The following is a 26,725-nucleotide window of genomic DNA, read 5'->3' as shown; positions in this document are numbered from 1 at the left end:
TTCTTTATTTCAATGGCATAAGTTATATATGTTATCTTGACGTAAAATGACATTTAGTATATAGTACATTCTGAAAAATTCGAAAACATATTCATATCGATTTGATGTTATCCTCATATATTTGTCACATATATCCGCATGCTCTCAGTTGTTTCGATCTCATCTCTATACTACTGGAAATGATGTGCTCTTGTATTCATATATATGTGCTTAAGATTTGGTATACATCATAATGTGAAATTAAATATATATATATATTGTTAGATTGTATCTCTTTAATTTTTTTTTTTTTTTATCAAGATTTAGAGGATAGGCGGGTTGTATCTCCACGCAAAGTTTCGATTAAGTCCAAAATTCTATTCAACTGTAGTACTCGACATTCGGGTTCATACACTAGTGAAAGTTTGTCAATGTCTACTACACAAATTCTACAAATCGAGTTGTGTCCTTTTTCCGTAATAATTATTTAAGTTTCCGTCAAAACTAGTGTTAAATTGGATGAATAAACATACGGGAGATTTTCAAAAATAGCTTTAAAATAAGTTTTTTTTCCAAATTTAGCACAACATCTATATAATTTCAAAAATAAACTATATTTCAAAATTAATCTTTCAAAATAAATCCCTAAATTTAAAATATTAAGTCCTACCTTTCAAAACACTACTCGAATGTGAAATTGAGAATTCAAACCTAAAAAAAAAGGATTTTCAAACCCTTTTTCTATATCATTTTTAAAAAATACCCTTTATGGTGTCTATTTTCAAAAATACCTCTTTTAATATATAAAATGACAAAATTCTAAACTCTAAACCCCAAATACTAAACTCTACCCCAAAAAACTATATGCTAAATGTAAAATACAGAACCCAAACACTAAAAAAAATTCTAAAAATTAACTTAACATATTGTAATTGTGTAAAATATGGTAAAAATGACAATGTTAAAAAGGGTATTTTTGAAAAAGGATATATCAAAAAGTATATTTCTAACAAATTCTTAAAAAAAAATCCAAAAAAAAAAATTAAACAATATAATATGTTAAATAGTGTTATTTTTGGAAATTTATGTATTGTGTGCTATAATTGTCCATAAAACTTGTTTTAGCGCTATTTTAAGGTATTCTCTAAATGTTAGTCATTTACGGAATATTTAGTCATTTACGGAATAAGGGATACAACTCGACTTATAAAACATTTGTGGGGTAGACATTATCAAACTTTCACTTATATAACTAGAGTTTGAGGATCATGTTTGATGGGATTATGAATTTAATCAAAACTTTGCTTAAAGAAGGTGCTATGTCTTTAAAGGACTACAAAAAGGATTAAAAATCTGAACAACCCGTCGACTTCAATAGAGATAAATTTGAATGTTGGGATACAATGGAGAGCCCAACATAGAACGACGTATACCTACATATCCATGGAAAAGGTGCTGTGCCGCGTTAGAACATTGGTTATCTCAAATTCTCATCAAAACTACCTTTAGTTAGCATCCAAAACAAGTAAAGTAGATTCCACGCACGCACGCGTATTGCAAGTGTTGGTAGCAAAGACGCATTCAAAACATACAGAAAAGCATATATGGGTCCATTCGGGAATCATATAACACTAAGGATGTTGTCTAATTTGTCACTTTACCATTGGTCTTGTGAACAAAAGAGAAAAGAAAAAAAATCATTGGTCCATTACGTTATCTTCATGTTCGCGCGTGTGCAATGCGACCTTACCGGATCATAGTGTTATTTTTAAAAACTATGAATGGAAATATTGTTTTTTTGTCAAAACATAACTTAACTATGGGATTTGCAAAATTATGATAGTGTTATTAATGAAAACAGGCAGTGATCTGTTATATACAGGTACATTTGCTAAAATTATCAAGTGGCAAAATAGTTGTAAATTGGAGGTTCAGATTCTTACACGTTTTGACGATTATAGTATCTGTTGTTTTATGTGTGTGAGAAGTTTCTAGAAGGTTTGAGAAGGCAATATTGAAGGACGGTTTGAGGATGAATTAAAGAGGAAAAATAATATTTCTTTGGTTAATTAAATTGGAGCTTTACAAGGAAAAGGAAAATAGCAAAAAGAAAAAGGTATTTTCTTATGAAATTTGGAAATCTAAGGAAAACAGCAAAAAGGAAAAAGGTCTTTTCTTATGAAATTTGGAAATCTTCTCCTATGGTGATTAGGAAGTCTTGATGGATATATGAGGAGGTGTTGGGCACGTCCTAGAGAGGCAAGAGAGCTGAAAGATAAAGATAATAATCCTAGAGAGCTTTCTCATTGTGTGCGGCTTAGTTTCGCGGTTTGGTGCTTGTGTTGTTCAAGCTTCTTTGTTCGTCGGTGTGACGTGTGTGTGAAGGTTGCTCAAGAGAGTTGAAGATCTGAAGTCTAGGTTCGGTGTGACTTTAGTTAAGGGTAGAGATTTATCCTTAAGATTTCATGTTATAGAACGGAGCGGTGAATTAAGAAGGTTGTGCTTGATTTACGTGTTTGCGAATATGTTGTATTTGCTTTCTTGTTCTAGTGGAATCGAATTCTGGACGTCGTACCGGGAAGTAGGAAATACCGAACCTTGTTAATAAAGCTCTTGTATTATTTACTTTCTGCATTTTATTATTTGCATCTCATCTGCGTTTACACATGGTTCTTCTTAAGAAAAAATGTTCTAAAAAAAAAAAAAAATTACATAAGGCCATTCTTTATTAAATAGCATATTATCAAATGAAAGACATAAGAACCTACGTTAATATATATAAAAATAGTGTTTGCACAAAATTTTGGTTATTCTTATTCCCATTATTTATACGTTTGCATGCATCGTAGGAAGTGGTCAATGGGGGTTTGTTTGGGAAGAGGTTTTGATTGATTAAACAGAAGAATCTACTTCAACTGACGCACGGCTATACATTAATATAGAAACCCCATATTTCTTCTAGACAATCTCTTAATTGTTCCAGAGCAACTAGAAAAAGATTCAGATTGCCTTATATATTTGTAGGCTTAAAGCTTGATTCAAATTTAAATCTTTTATTATAAGTTTCGTTCTTTAATTCAATGGTGATAGTTCGTTGTAATTTCTCATATAGGAAATATTTTCATTTCTAACTAGCTAGTTTTTTGTAATTAATTGATATAAACTATTTTTAATTTTTTTTTTCAACAACTAAAGAACATTAACTCAAATGAACCAATGTGAAGGTACATATTTTACATGGGTAATGCAATGAGGTTTAGAGCAAACACATTGTGCCAAATTATCCGCTTTACTATTCTATGTGCGAGGAATCAAAACTAACGAAAAGGACGTGAACTCGGCCTTGTCAATCTGTATGTCCTCCAAATAAAGTGTAAAAGCAAGCTACTCAAAAGGCGAAAACACCATCTTCACAAGATCAGAACAGTTAGTAAAAAAGATAATATGCTGATTATCCATCCAATTGTATACCTTATTGCCCAGATTAGAGCTTAAATCTCTGCATGAAGAGGCGTGAGACTCCACCTCTACTGACAAATTTGTAAGTAGAGGAAAGTATTGTTCATGCAGCATTGAGAAGATGAGAAATATTGAAATAAAATTTTAATAAATGTACTGTTTTCTACATATTTATCTTTTTTTTCTGCAAGGACCCAAGAGAATATGAAAAAAAAAAGCTGATACGGAATAACTGTGATAGGAGTGAAAAGTATTTATATACATATACATACAGTTCATATAATCCCCTATATAAGAAAACGGAAGTACACAACTTTTTTTGTAAACTATATAATTTTTATAAGTTGGTTACAAAATAGGTTATAAATTAAATATAGGTTGAAAAAAGGTTATAGATTAATTGATCAATCCATGGACTATATGAATACATTTAAGAATATCCCAAAGAATCCTCTAAAGGAGAATATTCCAATGATTTATACAATTTCCAAAATAAAATCTATAGTATTTCATGTATTGTTACAAAATATATACTGTTAGGCATAAAAATATACGGTTAGACGTAAAAAGTAATAAAATCTTGGCAATTTATCAAACTTAATCGTAATTTCCGAGATCTTATTGCAGTTGAAAATAAATTCTTACCTAAGCACGGATCATATTAAAAAATCTTAACCAAACATGTTCAAAAATTAAAATAAATCAAACAACAAACTTAACCATTTCTTATACATAAAATTACAAAATTAACAATATAAAACTTACAAAATATGTGTGTTTTTCAAACTATCATATTTAGCATATGATTTTATTATATAATATTTTATCTAAAAAACTTTTACAAATAATCATAGAAATTATATTTTATTCTAAAATTATAATATAAATAAAAAGAATTTCAACCGTGCTAGAGCACTCGCCCAAATCTAGTTGTTTTTGTTATTGTGGAACCATCTCGCACCGTCTCCATTTGGAACCTACATGATTGGAAAGTCAAAAGCGTTGAGCCTTTTACACTTCGCTATGATTAATTAAACTGAAATGGCCCAAAGTTATTGTTTGAAAGCCAACATTTGGGTTTGGCTAGAGAGTCAATAAAACATGCAAAAGGAGACATCGTGGTTATTGGTTAATATGCTACAAGTCTAAGTGTCTAACAAATAGAGATTTTCATGAAAAAAAGCTTAAGTATTTGGTAGATTTATTTTATTATTTTCAAATAAATTATTGATAAAAAATAATTACGATATTTTAGTAGAAAATAAATTTCAAGTACTAGTCCGGTCAATGTGACAAACCTAAACATAATTACATTATTGATTAAAAACCTGTCATATATTTATTGAGATGTTTTAAACCCTTCAAATAAAGATTTTTAAAAAAATCTGCCACCTACACTATCATCAGAAGTTTAAAGCATTGTCATCAAATCAATATATTTTCGTATATTCATTTATTAAATGATGATGTGTATTTTTGTTTTAGACATAAGAAAATATGGTCTTTTTTTTAATATAGCAATGAAACGTGATGCATTTCTTCCATCAAAAAATTGAAACGATGAAACAATATAACTAACATATCATATCCTATGCTGCATAAAAGAATGAAATCGAAAAAAAATCATGTATATTTTTAAAATTTTAAATTTCTGAACAAAAAGATAAGTGACAATAAGAATTTTTACTTTATACAAGATTTTTGAATTTTTAAGTCGACAATAGGGATTTAAAACTTCATATTGATTTTGAACAAAATTCTGCGTTGTTTTTGTCAAGTCAACATGATTTTTTTTTTCCTCTAATATGAAATTATTTGCTGCCTGATCAGTAAAAAAAAAATAGAAAACCCAAATACAAACTTAATTGTACAAAAAAATAGAAACCCAAGTACAAACTGAATTGTAGAAAGAAAAAAAGCCTTCTATAAACTTGGGGTTGGAACCTGGAACCATACTTAACTAACATTTTCAATTCACTAGTATCATTAGATTTAGTCTATAATTGGCTCTGATTCCCGCTCATACGTTATTATCATACGTTATCATCATATTGCCACATTTTCAATCAAGCAATACAATCAAATGACAGTACTCCCATGCGGAAAACACACATAACCAATATATATGTATGTCTCATGTCCATGTTCAGATACTCTTATATACACCTATATTGACGAAGACAACCTTCAAGCATTTAACTCACAATATGGATGCATTGAGCATCATGATCTAGTTTTTAAACTTTCTACTTTATCTATGCCATCACGGCCGTCAGCGTAACCCTCAAAAATATAATTTTAAAACTTTCCACCACCTCAACAATCTATGCATGCATTGAGCATCATGATCGGCATTTCTGTTTTATATACCCCATCACGACCGTCAAACCTATGGTTCAACTTAAACCAGCCATTATCACACTCGAACTCATAATTAGACATAAGCCGGTCATCATGTTACATACTTAAGATCGATCATGTGACTATGTGGATGTGTTATACTTAGAATATGGACATAAGAAGCAAGTGGCTTTATAAAGTGTTAACTTTGTTTTTGTTAAAGATATTTGACCAATTAACGTTTGGATATTTGACCAAATGTCTAATTGGGTGTATCATAATTGAGCACGAAGCCTAACAACAAGTGGTCTTACTCATGTGGATACATTCGGACTAACACAAAATCGATTCTAAATATCTAAAGTCTGAAAATGTCAAAATCAAAGCTTCGTTTGAGATAAGAGTTGGCCAAACATATATTGTTTGTAATTATTATATATGAAAATTACATCTATACCTATGTCTATTCCAGTTAAATTAACCAATATGGCAATATATATTTTAAAAAAATACTACACCAAATTCAAATCATCAAGTAATTTTTTTCTTATTAAACCGATCACGCCAAATTATAAATAGCTTTGTTAAACCGTACAAAAATAAAATGCACAAAAATTAATGTGCATGCAAATATGTAATTCGGTGCATATATATTAGGTAGATTTATGTGTGTTATTAAGAAATATTCAACTCTAAAAGGATATTTTAAATATTTTAGTTAGTGATTTGTTTACTATAGTGCAATTCATCTTTTTACTCATCTAATTTTCAAGTTTTTCCTTGTCACTTGATGCTGTTGCTCTTATTTTACTGCATCTATCGTTGTGCTACTCCCATTATTCTACTCAAAAATAGTATCAATTGAGTACCAATTATTTGATAAACCATATTTTCTTTTAGACATAGTTTTTGATCTTTAAGTATATAGAAGACAATGATTAGATTAGGACCAACCAACAGGCCATAAATTATCAGTTTTTGCTACCAAGTTTAGCATCAATGGAAACTCCATTATTGTGACGCAATGTGACCACTTGAGCATCTTATCATTTTATTCCAGAACCACCTTATTACCCTAAGCTTCCCCTTTTTCAGCAACAAATTAGTGTTTCGAAATCAACACTCCAACACATTGTGCTCACAATAATGGAGTTTATGAACACTGATGACTAATACATTTTAAATAAATAGTGTTCATAAAATAACTTTTCCCTAGTGTTTATGAACCGTAGTATTTGTGAACACTACGGTTAAATGTACGTAGTGTTTCGAAATCATTTGTGTTCATAAAAAACCGTATTTGATTATCTCGTAGAAAATTATAACATTATACAACTTAATTGTTTCAAAAGATATTATATATCATATCGTTTTAATTTTAAGTTCTAAAAAGGGTTTAATTGTTTTGTTACTTTTAGTTTTACATACAAAAAACGCTCACGGCACAACCAAAATAGTTTTCGGAAACAATTAAAAAATGGAAAATAAAAACCCAACTCTCATTATAAAGAAGCAAACAACACACACGGCACAACCAAAACAAAAAGTCCAACAAAAGATACATAGTGAGAGTAACAGAAGAAGAAGAAGAAGAAGAATGAAGCTAACAAATCCCTCTCTTCTTCTTCTTCTTCTTGTTCTTCTCCACCTGGTTTCAAAACCCATCCTTGCTTCTAAAGATGTACATTCATTACCTATAACACACTATATATAACAACACACTCTTCCAGAATTTCACATTCATCTATTAATTAGTGTTATTGTTTGCTTTCAGTCGTTGTCATATGTGGTGTACTTTGGAGCGCACTCTCATGTCGAAGAGATAACAGAAGATGCCATGGATCGCGTCAGAGAAACACACTACGACTTTCTTGGTTCCTTCACCGGAAGGTTCTCTTAAACCAAACAACCCATTATTTACATTTAAATCTGTTAAACCATTTTCACTGACTTAAGTCTTGTTGAAACAGCCGTGAGAAAGCTACAGACGACATTTTCTATTCATACACAAAGCACATCAACGGGTTTGCTGCTCATCTCGACCACGACCTCGCATATGCTATCTCAAGTAAGTATACATTACATTTTTGTCTTCTCTCTGTTTGTGCTTATGGAGTTAAGCTCTGTTTTCTCTTTTCTTGATTATACTTCAAGAACACCCCGAAGTTGTGTCCGTCTTCCCAAACAAAGCCTTGAAGCTCCACACCACACGATCATGGGACTTCTTGGGTTTGGAACACAACTCTTACGTCCCTTCCTCTTCCATTTGGAGAAAAGCTAGATTCGGGGAAGATACCATAATTGCAAATCTCGATACGGGTCCGTTTCTCTCCTCTTTTTTTTTTTTTTTTCTCTTTGTTTTAAATATTTGTTTTTCTTCTTAGTCAACCTTTGCAACTTTGGGAGCCTTGAGATGGGTTTTTGGGAAGATACGTCCTTTACTTTAAAAACTATATTTTTCAAACTTGTATTACAAGAAATGTAAATATTAGTTTGTGAATTTGATTAAGCTAGTAGTTAAGATCTCTAGATGTCAACAAGAATCAAATCAGCCATATATATGCACGCATGTGCGCATATGCGCATATGCATATTCATTAATATCCATATTCTCTTCTTTCAACTAGGCTTATGGCATCTCTTATCTTTAATATTATACATGTTGACTGCATCGTCTAGTTTGACTTTAATAATAAACACTTAATCCTCTATATAATCATATTCCCTATTATATTATCCACATTCCACAAGAAGTTAGGAAAACGAATTAATAAAAATAAGAGATCAAATAAAAAACTTTCCATATACATATATAGATTCAAGGAATAGAGAAAAGTTGGTGAACAGCTCATCGTACATGTAACGTGTTTCACTGTTTTGGGCCTTTTGGCACTACGCAACTGTATTCTAATATGAAGTTAATGCATTCTAAAAATAGTAGTTTAATTGACTAATGACTTCAGTTTTCAGAAAAAAAAAAAAAAGTAGTGTACCAAGTGGGTATTCTAGTGGTCTTAGCATCCTTTAATGGAGGAGATTGTGATATCTATCTATATATCCACAGGCTGGTCCTGGCCGAAAAAGACTACGGACCTAAAGGTTTTCCAAAATTTCCTCAAAAATCAAAGTAATAGGAATCTGTTCCTAAGGAAATGTATATACCACAGGCTGGTCCTGGTGATCTGATCTGTAGATGAATGATGAACAAACTTTTAAACTTAGCTAGTGATCTCACTAGAGATTTTGTGACTTTCTTTTTTCGTAATTCTTCGGTTAATTTCCGCTAGATGATTACAAGTGTTTACTAAAGAAACACTTTCTATTGGAGTTTTTAGTTCGAGAAATTTCTTCTCTTACCGAATCTGTACTCAAAAAAGTTTATAAAGAATACAAATGCTTTAGGATATGCATGAGACCCAGAACCTTTCATTACGTTCTTTGAATAATTTAATATTGATTCAGAGAAGCAATCTTAGTTGCCATAACTAAAAAAAAATAGGGATCTGTTCACACAAACTCAGATTCTTTTGAATATATTATGATTAGTTGTGTGATTATGAGACATCATAGGAGTAGGACATTAAGAAATTCTTTTATTAACTCAATCCCATTTATCATCTATATACTGAATTATGTCAAAATATGTTTGTTTCTGTGTATAAAAAAGGTGTGTGGCCAGAATCAAAGAGCTTTAGAGATGAAGGCTTGGGACCAATTCCTTCGAGATGGAAGGGAATATGTCAAAACCAAAAAGATGCGACTTTCCATTGCAATAGGTTCTTTTCTATCTTTCTTTTACATTTTTTGTTCTTTCAAATTGGTGTTCAGTCATTTTCACGTTAAGTAATTATCATAAGATACAAACAAATTCTGGAATTATCTGTTGCCAACTCTTAGGAGTTGACACACTCATCACACCTAGTGGTGGAATTAAGTGTTTTTTATGTTTCATATTCAAAATTTTTATCAACAATAAGAAGACACGTGTTGTAGCTACAAGTCATGTTTTGGAATTTGAACAGTAACATATTTCAACATCCGTGGGTTTGTTTATGGTAAAAGGAAAAATAGAACTCATATTTCAACATCCGTGATGGGGGCTATACAGAGTATACTTTGAGTGATAGGACAAGATAACTATTTAAGAAAAAAAAACATATTATATTAATTTTACGTTTTAAAATATCCTTTTTTTTAATGATAATACTATTTTCTAGATACCAATTTTTAATGAAAATAGAGCATGTATTCATTTTCTTTGTTAAATAAAAATATTTTGTAATTTAAGGAAATAACATTCAATTCTTTTTTAAAAACATAACTTTCTTAATCAACACAATCGACCATGCAATTTTTTAAAATTGTTAAAGTATCGATTACTTTTGTAGAATCGTTTTTTTTTTAATAATCCTATCAATTTATTCTGAACTTACTTTTATATACTTTTTAATCTGTTTTCCTCTTGTCGAAAGATAGAATTAGAATACCAAAAAGAAACAAAAAGATATTCATTTTATGATTCCCTTTTATTACAAGGTAAAAATTAAATTGATACCATGTAATATACTTTTTTAATTTGTTTCATAAAAACCCTGTAAAAACTTAAAGTTTTACTTTTAAAACATTGTTAATCCATTTGCTTTTTATTTATTGTATGAATTCAAAAAGTAGCGAAACTTGTAAAGGGATCTTTATAGTAAAACTTGTAATTTGAAAATCTTACACTTACAATCTAACATGTTAAGCTAATCCAAGAAATGCGAATGAAGGAAACTGATCGGAGCAAGATATTTTCACAAAGGCTACGCAGCCGCCGTGGGACCTCTCAACTCAAGCTTCGACTCTCCACGTGATCTCGACGGCCATGGCTCCCACACTCTCTCCACCGCCGGAGGAGCTTTCGTCCCTGGAGTCAGCGTCTTCGGACAAGGTAACGGCACGGCCAAAGGTGGCTCTCCACGTGCCAGAGTCGCCGCGTACAAAGTCTGTTGGCCGCCTATTAAAGGCAACGAGTGCTACGACGCTGACGTACTCGCAGCTTTCGATGCCGCCATACACGACGGAGCTGACGTCATCTCTGTCTCGTTAGGCAGCGAGCCAACCTCGTTTTTCAATGACAGTGTCGCTATTGGTTCGTTTCACGCTGCTAAGAAACGGATCGTGGTTGTTTGCTCCGCCGGAAACTCTGGACCGGGGGCTGGTACGGTTTCGAATGCCGCGCCGTGGCAGATCACCGTTGGTGCTAGTACCATGGACCGTGAGTTTGCTAGCAATCTTGTGCTTGGTAATGGAAAGCATTATAAGGTTAGACTAAGTAGAAAAGATTGGATCATATCCAAATTTTCAAGTCTTGAAAATGAATTCTTGAATTCTTGGAATTGAGCTTAAAGCTTCTGTATTCATAGGGACAAAGCTTGTCATCCACGGCACTACCGCATGCTAAGTTCTATCCAATAATAGCATCTATAACAGCAAAGTTTAACAACGGTTCAGCATTGGATGCGTGAGTTTGGCTAATCTCGTTAATTGCTTATTTGAAAGGTTTTTATGTTATTTGTTAACTTTTTTATCTCTGTTTTGGTGTAGACAATTGTGCAAACTTGGATCGCTTGACCCTAAAAAGGCAAAGGGGAAGATATTAGTGTGTCTTCGAGGACAGAACGGGAGGGTAGAAAAGGGTCGGGCCGTGGCTTTAGCCGGTGGCGTAGGGATGGTTCTTGAGAACACTAATGTTACCGGGAATGATCTAACCGCTGATCCGCATGTCCTCCCAGCCACACAGCTCACTTCTAAGGACAGTCTTGCTGTGTCAAGATATGTCAGCCAAACCAAGTAGGAATCTTGAGTCACTTTACCTAAAACTAAACATGTTTAAAGTTCTAAAAGAAAAGTTTATTTGTTGATGTAGGAACCCGATCGCGCACATTACTCCTTCGAGGACAACTTTGGGGTTAAAACCAGCACCTGTAATGGCTTCGTTTTCTTCTAAAGGTCCAAGCACAGTAGCTCCTGAGATTCTGAAGCCTGACATAACTGCCCCTGGTGTGAGTGTGATTGCTGCCTACACTGGCGCAATATCTCCAACAAACGAACAGTTTGATCCTCGAAGACTTCTGTACAATGCTGTTTCAGGAACCTCCATGTCTTGTCCTCATATCTCTGGCATTGCGGGTCTTCTCAAAACTCGTTATCCTTCTTGGAGCCCCGCAGCTATCCGCTCTGCCATTATGACTACCGGTAAGAATGTCTTTCGATTGGAGAGCTAAGGCATTGCTGGTAAAAATGAAGTCTAATACATTATCAGTTGAATCACATTAACATCTACTTATTGGGGCATAGAACACAGCTAACCAAATCTTGTTTCTTTAATGGCCATGTTCTGTTTTCTTGGTTTTGTACATGTTGGAAATGAATTGATTTTTCCTTAGTCTTGTAGTATTTTCATACTTTTGTTTTTCCCTTTCAGCAACAACAATGGACGACATTCCTGGACCTATACAAAATGCAACCAACATGAAGGCAACACCTTTCAGTTTTGGGGCAGGACACGTCCAACCAAATCTAGCTGTGAATCCCGGTCTGGTATACGATTCAGGCATCAAGGATTATCTCAACTTCTTATGCTCTCTAGGATACAATGCATCACAAATCGCTGTCTTCTCAGGAAATAACTTTACTTGTTCAAGCCCCAAAACAAGTCTTGTCAACCTTAACTATCCTTCCATCACAGTTCCAAACTTAACATCAAGTAAAGTTACCGTCTCAAGGACTGTAAAAAACGTTGGACGACCTTCATCTTATACCGTCCGGGTGACTAAACCACGAGGTGTTTATGTCGCGGTTAATCCCACGAGCTTGAATTTTACCAAAGTTGGAGAGCAAAAGACGTTTAAAGTGACACTTGTGAAGGATAAAGGGAATAAGGCGAAGGGCTACGTGTTTGGAGAATTGGTTTGGTCAGACAAGAAGCATCGTGTGAGAAATCCCATCGTGGCGAAGCTCTGAATTTTGGCTAAATCCAAGTTGATAATATCTATGAGAGGGACTAACTAGATTTGTAGTGCCAATGGCGATATTTGTTTTTACGAAATTTAGTTTCTTGTGTTTGAATGTTAAGGCTTACAAAGAATGGCGTAGTGGTTGGTGTGGTTTATCATATTGTTCAGTAGTGTAATGTTGTGGTGATCATTAAATCAATAATATAGCTCATCAACCAGATGTTTGTTTCTTCTCTTCCCCTATTTAATATTTCGGAAGTACACAACTTTTTTTTTCGTAGACTATATAATAGTTATAAGTTATAAAGTTCAAATTATTATTTGATTCATTAGTTGGTTATAAAATATGTTATGTAGATTGACTTCCTTAGTTATACCACGATACACAAAAATATTCCAAAGAATAATATAACTTAAAAAAAAAAAAATCTATGTACTGTTACGCCATATATACTGTTAGACAATTTAAAAAAAAGAAATATAATATAATACTTACTTCTATATTTCGTCTATCATCTCCTAAATCGTTTTGTCTGACAACATTATTGTGATCGTAGCGTTCTTTTTGGATGATAAGATAAAAGAAAAATATTTGAAAAAGAAAAAAAGTTTTAACTAGAAAACAATATACATTTAGGGTATCTTAAAAAGAAATTGGTATAAAATAAGTAATCTATTTTATTATTATTTAAAACATTGATACAAATATATCAATGAACACTTGGTTTATTACAATACTTGGTATATATCAAATAATTTATTACACTGGGTTTACAATACTTGGTTTACAAACATCAAATTAGCATAATTTTAAAAGATGTGAAACAAATAAAAAACACAAACTTATTTCTTTTTCCAGTTAAGTACATGCCCCGACGGTTTTGTACGGTCTCTTCTGGTCCAAATTCCATCATATTTGGCTGTCCATGAGCGGTACTGACCACATCGTTCCATAGAAGCTGCTCTGTATACTTGAACATCAAAGAAAAACTGCATTTTATCCCCTTGCTCTAAGAGACAAGTCCACACTGTCCTTTCACGTCTGCTGGAAACATCCGAAAACTCAATGACGAAAGTCTCATTGAATTTTAAATATTTGACGCCTTTATCTTGTTCGTTAATACTACCCCTACAATGATGCTTAAGAACTCTACCAGGAGCGAGTTGGTTATGAATTTCTACAAAATTTGGTTTGCATGCTTCATTCAAAGAAAAATGCATTGTAATAACTAACGCAAAAGCTATGAGATGATTCATTTTTTCTTAGATCTAAGATATTTTTTTGTGTGATGAAGTCATGAATGTGCAAAATTTATAATTATGTGGGGAAAACACTATAACTTTTAATTATAGTAAATAATCTATTTATGGCCTTACCTAAAGTTAATCATAAATTAGACGTAAACTTTTGTCCCAAAACCCCAAAAAGAAAAAGATAATAGTCAACATGAACCAATTAAATTTTTGGTCATAAGAATGTTCATTGTCGAAAAGTATGGCTCACCGATAAGATCAAACCAAATAAGGTGAACTTTTCTAAATTATAGCTCGGCCTTAAACTAATAAAGTAATACTTAATTTCAAATTTTACCAATTTATTTTTTGATTTATTCAAAAAACATTGTTTGTGGTTACAATAGGTTCTCTTTTTTTCTTCTCTTTTCGTTCAAATAGTTACAACATGTTTTTTCACCCTAGGCACTAATACCCGTTACCCGTATTCGACCCATGACTCGACTCATACTCGTCCCGAAAAAAAGGGTTCCCACAGCTTTAGAGTCGAGTAAAGGGTATTATAATTATATTATCTGTGAGTAAAGGACAAGTATAGGGTATTAGTTTAGTTTTCAATACCCGTCTCGTTACCCGTCCCTTTACCCGTTTTTTTACCCGAGCCGTAAATACCCTTTAATATTTTGTATTATTATTATTTATTATTAATTTATATATTATAGAGTTAAAGTTAAAGCCTAAGTTCAACTTAGTCCAACTCGATGCCCAATTGAATTAATATTTTATTTTTATTTTTTAAGTTTCTAATTTTCTAATTTTGGACCTATATCTTGCATACATTTATGAATTTTTCCTTTTTCGAATTTTGGAATATGAAATTATTATTGCGATTATTGACAATTTCTTTTAATGGATATTCATTTTTCCGGGTAAGGATAAAGGGTCGGGTATTTAAAGGGTCAACTATTTTTTTCCGGATACCCGTTATTTAAGGGTCAAGTACGAGTAATTTTTTCTATTACCCGTTAGGGTCGGGTCGGATAAAAGGTATAAGAAAATTTAAGGATATCCATCCCATGCCTAGCCCTAATGTTCTCTATTACCAACAAAAGAGGACCTGAAAGAGTCTGGAAATCTCCTGTTCGGCACATGGATATCGTATTGATTTTGTTTCAGAGGAAACGTGCCTTTCAGCAAGTTTGGAACCTGGTCTTTTCTTTTCTAACTTTTGGTAATGTTTCATTTAACAAATTTTCTTTCAAGTATAGTTCAATATTCATACTTTTTAATTGCATGATATATATTTCCAATATCTTTGTTAGAACATTTTTGGTTTAAAAGTTTAGTCGGTTCACGTTTGTGTTTAAATATATATATGCAAAAGTTTATCAATCTATTACTTACACTAAAAGGAGTGTGAGGCCAACTTAGAGCATCCCCATCGGTGATTTTTATGGGTGTCTCATTAGTTAGAAAGGAAAAAAAAAATTAGGAGAGAGGGTGTTTGTAATGTCTTTAGATAGACACTTTGAAATATTTTAAGACTTGCTTGCCAGGTGTTTAGTTTTTAATGGTTCAAATGAAATAAACTAATTATATTAAAATATGAATATTTGTTTAAACAAGACACCCGTTTTAGGAGATGTGCAATGTGGATGCTTTACTCTTACCTAATACATAATATATTAAGATAACAATAAAACTGCAATTGAACTAATCACAATGTCAAATATGATTGAGTAAAGTCAAACAAGATGTCCTAGGTGAATTTTGTAGGATTTTGAATGATATAAATAAAAGATGTAAATAAAGGTATATATTACTGAAATCAAATTAAAAACATATAGTAGCAAAACAAATAATTATGTGTGGATAGTTCAATTGATAAAAAATTCTCAAGTGAAGCCAAGAAGTTGCCGATTGGAGTGACATTTAGGAGGGAGCCCTATAGAATAGTATGGTCGTTAAAGAGGGTGTATTCAATTTAATATTCCAAATAATTTGAGTTTTTTTTAAGATTTTAAATGATTTTGATGATTTTAGGAAAGTTGGTATGATTTATTGTAAAATTCTTTCAAATCTCACTTAAAATCATAAGATTTGGATTTCTATATTTTTAACTAAAAAAAATCTCTCAAATTCTACAGAATCCCTAAAAATCATTAAAATCTAAATCTACAAATTGTTTTGAATAACAGTGGATTTTAAGATAGATTTTTAAATCATTATTTCAATAACAAAAAATTTCATAAGACTTTTTAAAACCAATGATTGAATAATATAGGATTTGAACATTTTACACAAATCACTTAAATGTCTATCATCTCCTAAATCGTTTTGTCTGACAACATTATTGTGATCCTAGCGTTCTTTTTGGATGATAAGATAAAAGAAAATATTTGAAAAAGAAAAAAAGTTTTAACTAGAAAACAATATACATTTAGTGTATCTTAAAAAGAAAAATTGGTATAAATTAAGTAATCTATTTTATTATTATTTAAAACATTGATACAAATATATCAATGAACACTTGGTTTATTACAATACTTGGTATATATCAAATAATTTATTACACTTGGTTTACAATACTTGGTTTACAAACATCAAATTAGCATAATTTTAAAAGATGTGAAACAAATAAAAAACACAAACTTATTTCTTTTTCCAGTTAAGTACATGCCCCGACGGTTTTGTACGGTCTCTTCTGGTCCAAATTCCATCATATTTGGCTGTCCATGAGCGGTACTGACCACATCGTTCCATAGAAGCTGCTCTGTATACTTGAACATCAAAGAAAAACTGCATTTTATCCCCTTGCTCTAAGAGACAAGTCCACACTGTCCTTTCACGTCTGCTGGAAACATCCGAAAACTCAATGACGAAAGTCTCATTGAATTTTAAATATTTGACGCCTTTATCTTGTTCGTTAATACTACCCCTACAATGATGCTTAAGAACTCTACCAGGAGCGAGTTGGTTATGAATTTCTACAAAATTTGGTTTGCAAGCTTCATTCAAAGAAAAATGCATTGTAATAACTAACGCAAAAGCTATGAGATGATTCATTTTTTCTTAGATCTAAGATATTTTTTTGTGTGATGAAGTCATGAATGTGCAAAATTTATAATTATGTGGGGAAAACACTATAACTTTTAATTATAGTAAATAATCTATTTATGGCCTTACCTAAAGTTAATCATAAATTAGACGTAAACTTTTGTCCCAAAACCCCAAAAAGAAAAAGATAATAGTCAACATGAACCAATTAAATTTTTGGTCATAAGAATGTTCATTGTCGAAAAGTATGGCTCACCGATAAGATCAAACCAAATAAGGTGAACTTTTCTAAATTATAGCTCGGCCTTAAACTAATAAAGTAATACTTAATTTCAAATTTTACCAATTTATTTTTTGATTTATTCAAAAAACATTGTTTGTGGTTACAATAGGTTCTCTTTTTTTCTTCTCTTTTCGTTCAAATAGTTACAACATGTTTTTTCACCCTAGGCACTAATACCCGTTACCCGTATTCGACCCATGACTCGACTCATACTCGTCCCGAAAAAAAGGGTTCCCACAGCTTTAGAGTCGAGTAAAGGGTATTATAATTATATTATCTGTGAGTAAAGGACAAGTATAGGGTATTAGTTTAGTTTTCAATACCCGTCTCGTTACCCGTCCCTTTACCCGTTTTTTTACCCGAGCCGTAAATACCCTTTAATATTTTGTATTATTATTATTTATTATTAATTTATATATTATAGAGTTAAAGTTAAAGCCTAAGTTCAACTTAGTCCAACTCGATGCCCAATTGAATTAATATTTTATTTTTATTTTTTAAGTTTCTAATTTTCTAATTTTGGACCTATATCTTGCATACATTTATGAATTTTTCCTTTTTCGAATTTTGGAATATGAAATTATTATTGCGATTATTGACAATTTCTTTTAATGGATATTCATTTTTCCGGGTAAGGATAAAGGGTCGGGTATTTAAAGGGTCAACTATTTTTTTCCGGATACCCGTTATTTAAGGGTCAAGTACGAGTAATTTTTTCTATTACCCGTTAGGGTTGGGTCGGATAAAAGGTATGAGAAAATTTAAGGATATCCATCCCATGCCTAGCCCTAATGTTCTCTATTACCAACAAAAGAGGACCTGAAAGAGTCTGGAAATCTCCTGTTCGGCACATGGATATCGTATTGATTTTGTTTCAGAGGAAACGTGCCTTTCAGCAAGTTTGGAACCTGGTCTTTTCTTTTCTAACTTTTGGTAATGTTTCATTTAACAAATTTTCTTTCAAGTATAGTTCAATATTCATACTTTTTAATTGCATGATATATATTTCCAATATCTTTGTTAGAACATTTTTGGTTTAAAAGTTTAGTCGGTTCACGTTTGTGTTTAAATATATATATGCAAAAGTTTATCAATCTATTACTTACACTAAAAGGAGTGTGAGGCCAACTTAGAGCATCCCCATCGGTGATTTTTATGGGTGTCTCATTAGTTAGAAAGGAAAAAAAAAATTAGGAGAGAGGGTGTTTGTAATGTCTTTAGATAGACACTTTGAAATATTTTAAGACTTGCTTGCCAGGTGTTTAGTTTTTAATGGTTCAAATGAAATAAACTAATTATATTAAAATATGAATATTTGTTTAAACAAGACACCCGTTTTAGGAGATGTGCAATGTGGATGCTTTACTCTTACCTAATACATAATATATTAAGATAACAATAAAACTGCAATTGAACTAATCACAATGTCAAATATGATTGAGTAAAGTCAAACAAGATGTCCTAGGTGAATTTTGTAGGATTTTGAATGATATAAATAAAAGATGTAAATAAAGGTATATATTACTGAAATCAAATTAAAAACATATAGTAGCAAAACAAATAATTATGTGTGGATAGTTCAATTGATAAAAAATTCTCAAGTGAAGCCAAGAAGTTGCCGATTGGAGTGACATTTAGGAGGGAGCCCTATAGAATAGTATGGTCGTTAAAGAGGGTGTATTCAATTTAATATTCCAAATAATTTGAGTTTTTTTTAAGATTTTAAATGATTTTGATGATTTTAGGAAAGTTGGTATGATTTATTGTAAAATTCTTTCAAATCTCACTTAAAATCATAAGATTTGGATTTCTATATTTTTAACTAAAAAAAATCTCTCAAATTCTACAGAATCCCTAAAAATCATTAAAATCTAAATCTACAAATTGTTTTGAATAACAGTGGATTTTAAGATAGATTTTTAAATCATTATTTCAATAACAAAAAATTTCATAAGACTTTTTAAAACCAATGATTGAATAATATAGGATTTGAACATTTTACACAAATCACTTAAATGTCTATCATCTCCTAAATCGTTTTGTCTGACAACATTATTGTGATCCTAGCGTTCTTTTTGGATGATAAGATAAAAGAAAATATTTGAAAAAGAAAAAAAGTTTTAACTAGAAAACAATATACATTTAGTGTATCTTAAAAAGAAAAATTGGTATAAATTAAGTAATCTATTTTATTATTATTTAAAACATTGATACAAATATATCAATGAACACTTGGTTTATTACAATACTTGGTATATATCAAATAATTTATTACACTTGGTTTACAATACTTGGTTTACAAACATCAAATTAGCATAATTTTAAAAGATGTGAAACAAATAAAAAACACAAACTTATTTCTTTTTCCAGTTAAGTACATGCCCCGACGGTTTTGTACGGTCTCTTCTGGTCCAAATTCCATCATATTTGGCTGTCCATGAGCGGTACTGACCACATCGTTCCATAGAAGCTGCTCTGTATACTTGAACATCAAAGAAAAACTGCATTTTATCCCCTTGCTCTAAGAGACAAGTCCACACTGTCCTTTCACGTCTGCTGGAAACATCCGAAAACTCAATGACGAAAGTCTCATTGAATTTTAAATATTTGACGCCTTTATCTTGTTCGTTAATACTACCCCTACAATGATGCTTAAGAACTCTACCAGGAGCGAGTTGGTTATGAATTTCTACAAAATTTGGTTTGCATGCTTCATTCAAAGAAAAATGCATTGTAATAACTAACGCAAAAGCTATGAGATGATTCATTTTTTCTTAGATCTAAGATATTTTTTTGTGTGATGAAGTCATGAATGTGCAAAATTTATAATTATGTGGGGAAAACACTATAACTTTTAATTATAGTAAATAATCTATTTATGGCCTTACCTAAAGTTAATCATAAATTAGACGTAAACTTTTGTCCCAAAACCCCAAAAAGAAAAAGATAATAATCAACATGAACCAATTAAATTTTTGGACATAAGAAAGTTCATTGTCGAAAAGTATGGCTCACCGATAAGATCAAACCAAATAAAGGTGAACTTTTCTAAATTGTAGCTCGGCCTTAAACTAATAAAGTAATACTTAATTTCAAATTTTACCAATTTATTTTTTGATTTATTCAAAAAACATCCTTTGTGGTTACAATAGGTTCTCTTTTTTTCTTCTTTTTTTGTTCAAATGGTTACAACATGTTCTCTCACCTTGGACACTAATACCCGTTACCCGTATTCGATCCGTTACTCGGCTCGTACTCGTCCCGAAAAAAAAGGTTTCCGCAGCTTTAAGGTCGAGTAAAGGGTATTATAATTATATTACCCGTGAGTAAGGGACGAGTATAGGGTATTAGTTTAGTTTTCAATACCCGTCTCGTTACCCATCCCTTTATCCGTTTTTTTACCCGACCCGTAAATACCCTTTAATATTTTGTATTATTATTATTTATTATTAATTTATATATTATAGAGTTAAAGTTAAAGCCTAAGTTCAACTTAGTCCAACTCGATGCCCAATTGAATTAATATTTTATTTTTATTTTTTAAGTTTGTAATTTTCTAATTTTTGGACCTATATCTTGCGTACATTTATGAATTTTTACTTTTTCGAATTTTGGAATATGAAATTATTATTGCGATTATTGACAACTTTTTTTATCGGATATTCATTTTTCCGGGTAAGGGTAAAAGGTCGGGTATTTAAAAGGTCAACTATTTTTTCCGGGTACCCGTTATTTAAGAGTCAAGTACGAGTAATTTTTTTCTATTACCCATTAGGATCGGATCGGGTAAAGGATATGAGAAAATTCAAGAATATTCGTCCCGTGTCGAGCCCTAATGTTCTCTATTACCAACAAAAGAGGACCTGAAAGAGTCTGGAAATTTCCTGTTCGGCACATGGATATCGTATTGATTTTGTTTCAGAGGAAACGTGTCTTTCAGCAAGTTTGGAACCTGGTCTTTTCTTTTCTAACTTTTGGTAATGTTTCATTTAACAAATTTTCTTTCAAGTATAGTTCAATATTCATACTTTTTAATTGCATGATATATATTTCCAATATCTTTGTTAGAACATTTTTGGTTTAAAAGTTTAGTCGGTTCACGTTTGTGTTTAAATATATATATGCAAAAGTTTATCAATCTATTACTTACACTAAAAGGAGTGTGAGGCCAATTTAGAGCATCCCCATCGGTGATTTTTATGGGTGTCTCATTAGTTAGAAAGGAAAAAAAAATAGGAGAGAGGGTGTTTGTAATGTCTTTAGATAGACACTTTGAAATATTTTAAGACTTGCTTGCCAGGTGTTTAGTTTTTAATGGTTCAAATTTTGAAATAAACTAATTATATTAAAATATGAATATTTGTTTAAACAAGACACCCATTTTAGGAGATGTGCAATGTGGATGGTTTTACTCTTACTTAATACATAATATATTAAGATAACAATAAAACTGCAATTGAACTAATCACAATGTCAAATATGATTGAGTAAAGTCAAACAAGATGTCCTAGGTGAATTTTGTAGGGTTTTGAATGATATAAATAAAAGATGTAAATAAAGGTATATATTACTGAAATCAAATTAAAAACATATAGTAGCAAAACAAATAATTATGTGTGGATAGTTCAATTGATAAAAAAATCTCAAGTGAAGCCAAGAAGTTGCCGATTGGAGTGACATTTAAGAGGGAGCCCTATAGAATAGTATGGTCCTTTGAACTAAAGAGGGTGTATTCAATTTAATATTCCAAATAATTTGAGATTTTTTTAAGATTTTAAATGATTTTGATGATTTTAAGAAAGTTGGTATGATTTATTGTAAAATTCTTTCAAATCTCACTTAAAATCATAAGATTTGGATTTTTATATTTTTAACTAAAAAAAATCTCTCAAATTCTACAGAATCCCTAAAAATCATTAAAATCTAAATCTACAAATTGTTTTGAATAACAATGGATTTTAAGATAGATTGTTAAATCATTATTTCAATAACAAAAAATTTCATAAGACTTTTTAAAATCAATGATTGAATAATATAGGATTTGCAAATTTTACACAAATCACTTAAAATATCAGGTTGAATATACCCCTAAAACTTTTTAATTATTCAAAAAAAAGCAGAAACTATAATATTTAATAAAGTAATTCTTTTTCTCTTTTTGATTTGTTTTTTTATACTTTATTTATTATATATGGATAGATCTCTACTTAAATGGGGTTTAAATAGATTTCAAGTCATAGTATGATATGATTGTTAGATTTGGGAAATACAATTTTAGATTTTTTTTTTGTGTGTTGTTGTTGTTGTCTATTGTTGTTCTTATTTTCCAACCAAGATAATTAATTGATCCATTTTGTTGAAATAAGCAAATTATAAAGAAATGGTATTGCAGACATCATTCTTTCTGCAATACTACTTGATTGATCAAGAAATATATATAGGTATTAAAATATGGTTTTCACAAGACATTATCAATCTTACAAAAATAGAAATCTTAATATCTCAACATAATCATTAAATGCAATCACTTTTATATATGTATCTGTCCTAACTTACATTACATCATATATATTTAAATGTGACAATGCATGTGAACGATGATTTAGATCTAACTAAGGTGAAACAGTAATTAAAATCTTTTTGAAAAAGTTATTAGTAAGTAGTAACACAATACTATTACTCATAGTCATAGTAACAACAACGATATATGTAACACGTAAATCTGTGACTGTGGCATTAGTCTCTTGCTTTCTTCTGCATGCATTTTTTTGTTTTTTTGTTTTATTTCTTTTGGATTTTGTATCTACATTAATCCAATAGTAGAATGCTATTTTAATTTGGAGTAACGTTTTATAGCTCAAAATTCACTAAAATTTAAACCTAACCACCAATAGTAGAATGTTATCTTTTCATTTACAGATCTTTAAAACGTATTCACCTACTAAATTAATTAAACTTACTAACCCAAGCTAGCAAGACACCTCCCCTGAATCCCTGATGTACTCACATAGAGTTGACTTCTTTTTTTCAACAAAATACAACTCCACTAGTTTTGTCCGTCTCTGTTCTGTTTTTTTTTAATATTTATAAAGATTTGTCTGTTCTCTGAAGTCGTGTATAATCATCTCACAAGTGCCTAGGTAAATTTACGGTCGTCGACAAGAACTAAAGAATCTTCAAGAAGGTAATGGAAGATCCACTTTTACGGGGAAACGATCAGACAAACACCGGAAGTCCTAAGCCGACGACGCATACATGGAGGAAGGATTTCACGGCGGAGCTCAAGAACGTCAGCCTCATGGGGGCGCCTATGGCCACCGTGACCGTTGCTCAGTACTTATTGCCCGTCATCTCAGTCATGGTCGCTGGCCACCGTGGCGAACTCCAGCTCTCCGGTGTCGCTCTAGCCACTTCTTTCGCAAACGTCTCCGGCTTCAGCATCATGGTAAGTTGGTAACTAGTTAGTAGTTATCTATCCTCCTCTGTTTTAAAGATCCGATCTAATCTCAAAGTCTTGATATTTTTTTTTTTTTTTTGCAGTATGGTTTGGTGGGTGCACTTGAAACTCTATGTGGTCAAGCTTATGGAGCAAAACAATACGCTAAACTCGGAACTTATACTTACTCTGCAATAGCTTCGAACGTACCTATTTGTCTACTCATATCGGTTCTCTGGTTTTACATGGACAAACTCTTGGTTTCAATCGGACAAGATCCTGACATCTCTAAGGTAGCTGGTTCCTACGCGGTTTGTCTTATACCGGCATTGTTCTCTCAAGCGGTGCAACAACCTCTGACTAGGTTTCTTCAGACTCAGGGTTTGGTTCTTCCTCTTCTCTACTGTGCCATAACCACCCTTTTGTTCCATATACCTGTTTGTCTGACTCTGGTCTACACGTTTGGTCTTGGAAGCAATGGAGCTGCCCTGGCTATTAGTTTGTCTTACTGGTTCAATGTGTTAATTCTTGCTTTGTATGTGAGATTTTCAAGCTCTTGCGAGAAGACTCGTGGTTTTGTATCTGATGATTTTGTGTCGAGCGTCAAGCAGTTTTTTCAGTATGGGATACCATCAGCAGCAATGACTTGGTAAAAACATTTCATTGGTGGATTCTCTTTCTTCCTCTAGCCTAATTTTGATTGTTTCTTTTTTTTCTTTTCTATATGCAGCATAGAATGGTCCTTGTTTGAGTTCCTTATATTGTCCTCAGGGCTCCTCCCTAACCCGAAACTCGAGACCTCTGTTCTTTCAATTTGGTAATCTATATTTCTCTTTTACTATGTGTCTTACTACTTATATTATCTAGTATCATGAGGAACTTTGTCAAATAGAAAAAAGGTTAAGAATAAAATATTGGTCTAATGAGTAAATATTACTCTTCATGTTTAAATAAAATTGACTTTAGTTTTTTTAAATTTAGATGAACCAATTTTTACTCTTCATTTCATTATCTAATTTAGTTATGCAATCATTTGGATTGTGTGTCGTCCATGACAGTCTCACAACAGGATCTCTCCACTATGTCATTCCAATGGGTATTGGGGCTGCTGGAAGGTATTATATCGATGAAACCAACTCAATGTTAGTTTGTATGGGAATTTGCAGATTAGTTACACTTGTTTACTTTGGCAGCACACGGATTTCAAACGAATTGGGAGCGGGGAATCCTGAGGTTGCTAGGCTGGCAGTGTTTGCCGGTATTTTCCTTTGGTTCCTAGAGGCTACCACTTGTTGCACACTCCTCTTCGCTTGCAGGAATATTTTCGGTTACGCCTTCAGCAACAGCAAAGAAGTTGTGGACTATGTCACTGAGCTATCTCCTTTGCTTTGTCTCTCATTTTTAGTTGATGGATTCTCTGCAGTGCTTGGGGGTAATTAGATCAAACCATCAACAAGCAAATGAAAATACAAAATCTATCTCGCGACTTCGAATATGTTTGATATGCCTTTCGCTTCTTTTTTTCGGAAAAAGGGGTTGCTAGGGGAAGTGGGTGGCAACATATTGGAGCTTGGGCAAATGTGGTGGCTTACTATCTCCTAGGAGCTCCGGTTGGACTTTTCTTAGGATTTTGGTGTCACATGAACGGTAAAGGACTATGGATTGGTGTGGTTGTTGGGTCTACGGCGCAAGGGATTATACTAGCTATAGTCACTGCTTGCATGAGCTGGAATGAGCAGGTCAGTTACAATCTCTTGACTTCTTTTTGACACTTGATGACTCTTTGTTTGCTCTACTGAAGTTGATTGCTGTCAATGCCATCCTAAAATGCAGGCTGCTCAAGCAAGAAAGAGAATAGTTGTAAGGACTTCTTCGTTTGGCAGTGGACTTGCTTGAAGGGTTCTTTATTTCTATTTTTGAGACAAGTCACAGGGTGACATAGATTTTGTTTTCTTCAAATTATGGGACAATCATCATGGCCCTGTTTTTTTGCTGATCGCTGCAATAGCGACTGCGACTGAAAATTAAAGAGGAGGAAGCTGAACGGACGACACAGTTTTTTAAAAAATCATTCGCTGAGTTTTTTGGAACTGATGACGTGAAAGGAGTTTCTAATCGCTAGTATTATTGACGACTCCACAATCGCTTTATCACGCTTCCAGTTTTTCTAATCCCACTTCCATTTTCCCCGGCGTTACTTTTATTACAGTTTTAATTGTCGTTTTGCTTTTATACTTTTTACGTTCACCACCGTCATTTTACACAGTCGCAATCGCTATTTCAGCGATCAACAAAAGAACAGGGCCCATATCACTAGAGAACATTGGAGTGACAATGTAGGAGTTAATTTATCATGCTGTCTCATATGCGGTGGTAACACTTTCTAAAAATACAATATCTTCACAATATACATTTATACATTTTCGGAAGATAAAATATCTGTATAACATCATTTTAAAATTTATTAATTTTTGTTTGTAATATACAATACTAATAACAATTACTGAATATTTGATATATTTCCCCTTTCTAATCTTTGTTACTCTATATAGACGTTACATTTTTATCGAGGTTACATCGCTCTCGCTTTAGCAAACAAAACTTTCTAACCTTAAATTTCTCCGAAAATGGCCAAGCCTAACCCCCTCAGATTTTCTTCATTAGGCAGACGACGGGAAACCGGCAGGTCAGATCGTGATGGAGCTCTACGCCGATACGACCAAAGACAGCGGAAAACTTTTGGGCTTGGCGGAGCTACTGAAGAAGGATTTTAATTTAGGCTTGTATATATATTACATAATGGCAAATTTGGATTGTTTTTAGTGAATTAATATCCATGTCTCAGGTTCTCTACTACCCTTTTTGACCCCCTTTTTTATTTTTCCATACTAAATTTTTTTTTTGTTTATATAATCTCTTAAGTTTTTAAGAAAAACTCTC

The 26,725-nt window shown here is 32.1% G+C and overlaps 2 protein-coding genes and 1 pseudogene across 5 annotated transcripts; 2 read left to right on the top strand and 1 right to left on the bottom strand.

Annotated features, from left to right (window-relative positions):
• Positions 1-7,297: 7,297 nt before the first annotated feature.
• Positions 7,298-13,005, top strand: LOC104766469 (subtilisin-like protease SBT5.3). 3 transcript variants are annotated; one of them, XM_019240648.2, is made up of 10 exons: positions 7,298-7,459; positions 7,553-7,668; positions 7,749-7,846; positions 7,933-8,097; positions 9,446-9,554; positions 10,548-11,082; positions 11,184-11,281; positions 11,365-11,610; positions 11,687-12,015; positions 12,245-13,005. In XM_019240648.2, exons 1-10 carry the CDS (start codon positions 7,376-7,378, stop codon positions 12,781-12,783), a joined length of 2,319 nt encoding a protein of 772 aa, XP_019096193.2. In that variant the 5' UTR covers positions 7,298-7,375; the 3' UTR covers positions 12,784-13,005. The 3 variants fall into 3 exon arrangements, with proteins under 3 accessions (XP_019096193.2, XP_087358537.1, XP_087358536.1); XM_087502411.1 differs by having other exon boundaries at positions 7,315-7,459; positions 10,534-11,082; XM_087502410.1 differs by having other exon boundaries at positions 7,315-7,459; positions 10,524-11,082.
• A 6,517-nt stretch (positions 13,006-19,522) lies between these two features.
• On the bottom strand, positions 19,523-20,151 carry LOC147920584 (S-protein homolog 25 pseudogene; annotated as a pseudogene).
• A 2,797-nt stretch (positions 20,152-22,948) lies between these two features.
• Positions 22,949-26,302, top strand: LOC104766468 (protein DETOXIFICATION 6). Of its 2 annotated transcripts, XM_010490360.3 has the most exons (7): positions 22,949-23,794; positions 23,890-24,434; positions 24,516-24,602; positions 24,844-24,900; positions 24,979-25,217; positions 25,319-25,524; positions 25,619-26,302. In XM_010490360.3, exons 1-7 carry the CDS (start codon positions 23,537-23,539, stop codon positions 25,679-25,681), a joined length of 1,455 nt encoding a protein of 484 aa, XP_010488662.1. In that variant the 5' UTR covers positions 22,949-23,536; the 3' UTR covers positions 25,682-26,302. The 2 variants fall into 2 exon arrangements, with proteins under 2 accessions (XP_010488662.1, XP_087359421.1); XM_087503295.1 differs by having other exon boundaries at positions 24,844-25,217.
• The last annotated feature ends 423 nt before the right edge of the window (positions 26,303-26,725 follow it).

Source organism: Camelina sativa, chromosome 19 (assembly GCF_030686135.1).
Source record: "Camelina sativa cultivar CO46 ecotype springtype chromosome 19, ASM3068613v1".
Classification (NCBI taxonomy): Eukaryota; Viridiplantae; Streptophyta; class Magnoliopsida; order Brassicales; family Brassicaceae; genus Camelina; species Camelina sativa.
The sequence above is the reverse complement of the archived record's forward strand: the minus strand, read 5'-3'. Positions and strand labels throughout refer to the sequence as shown.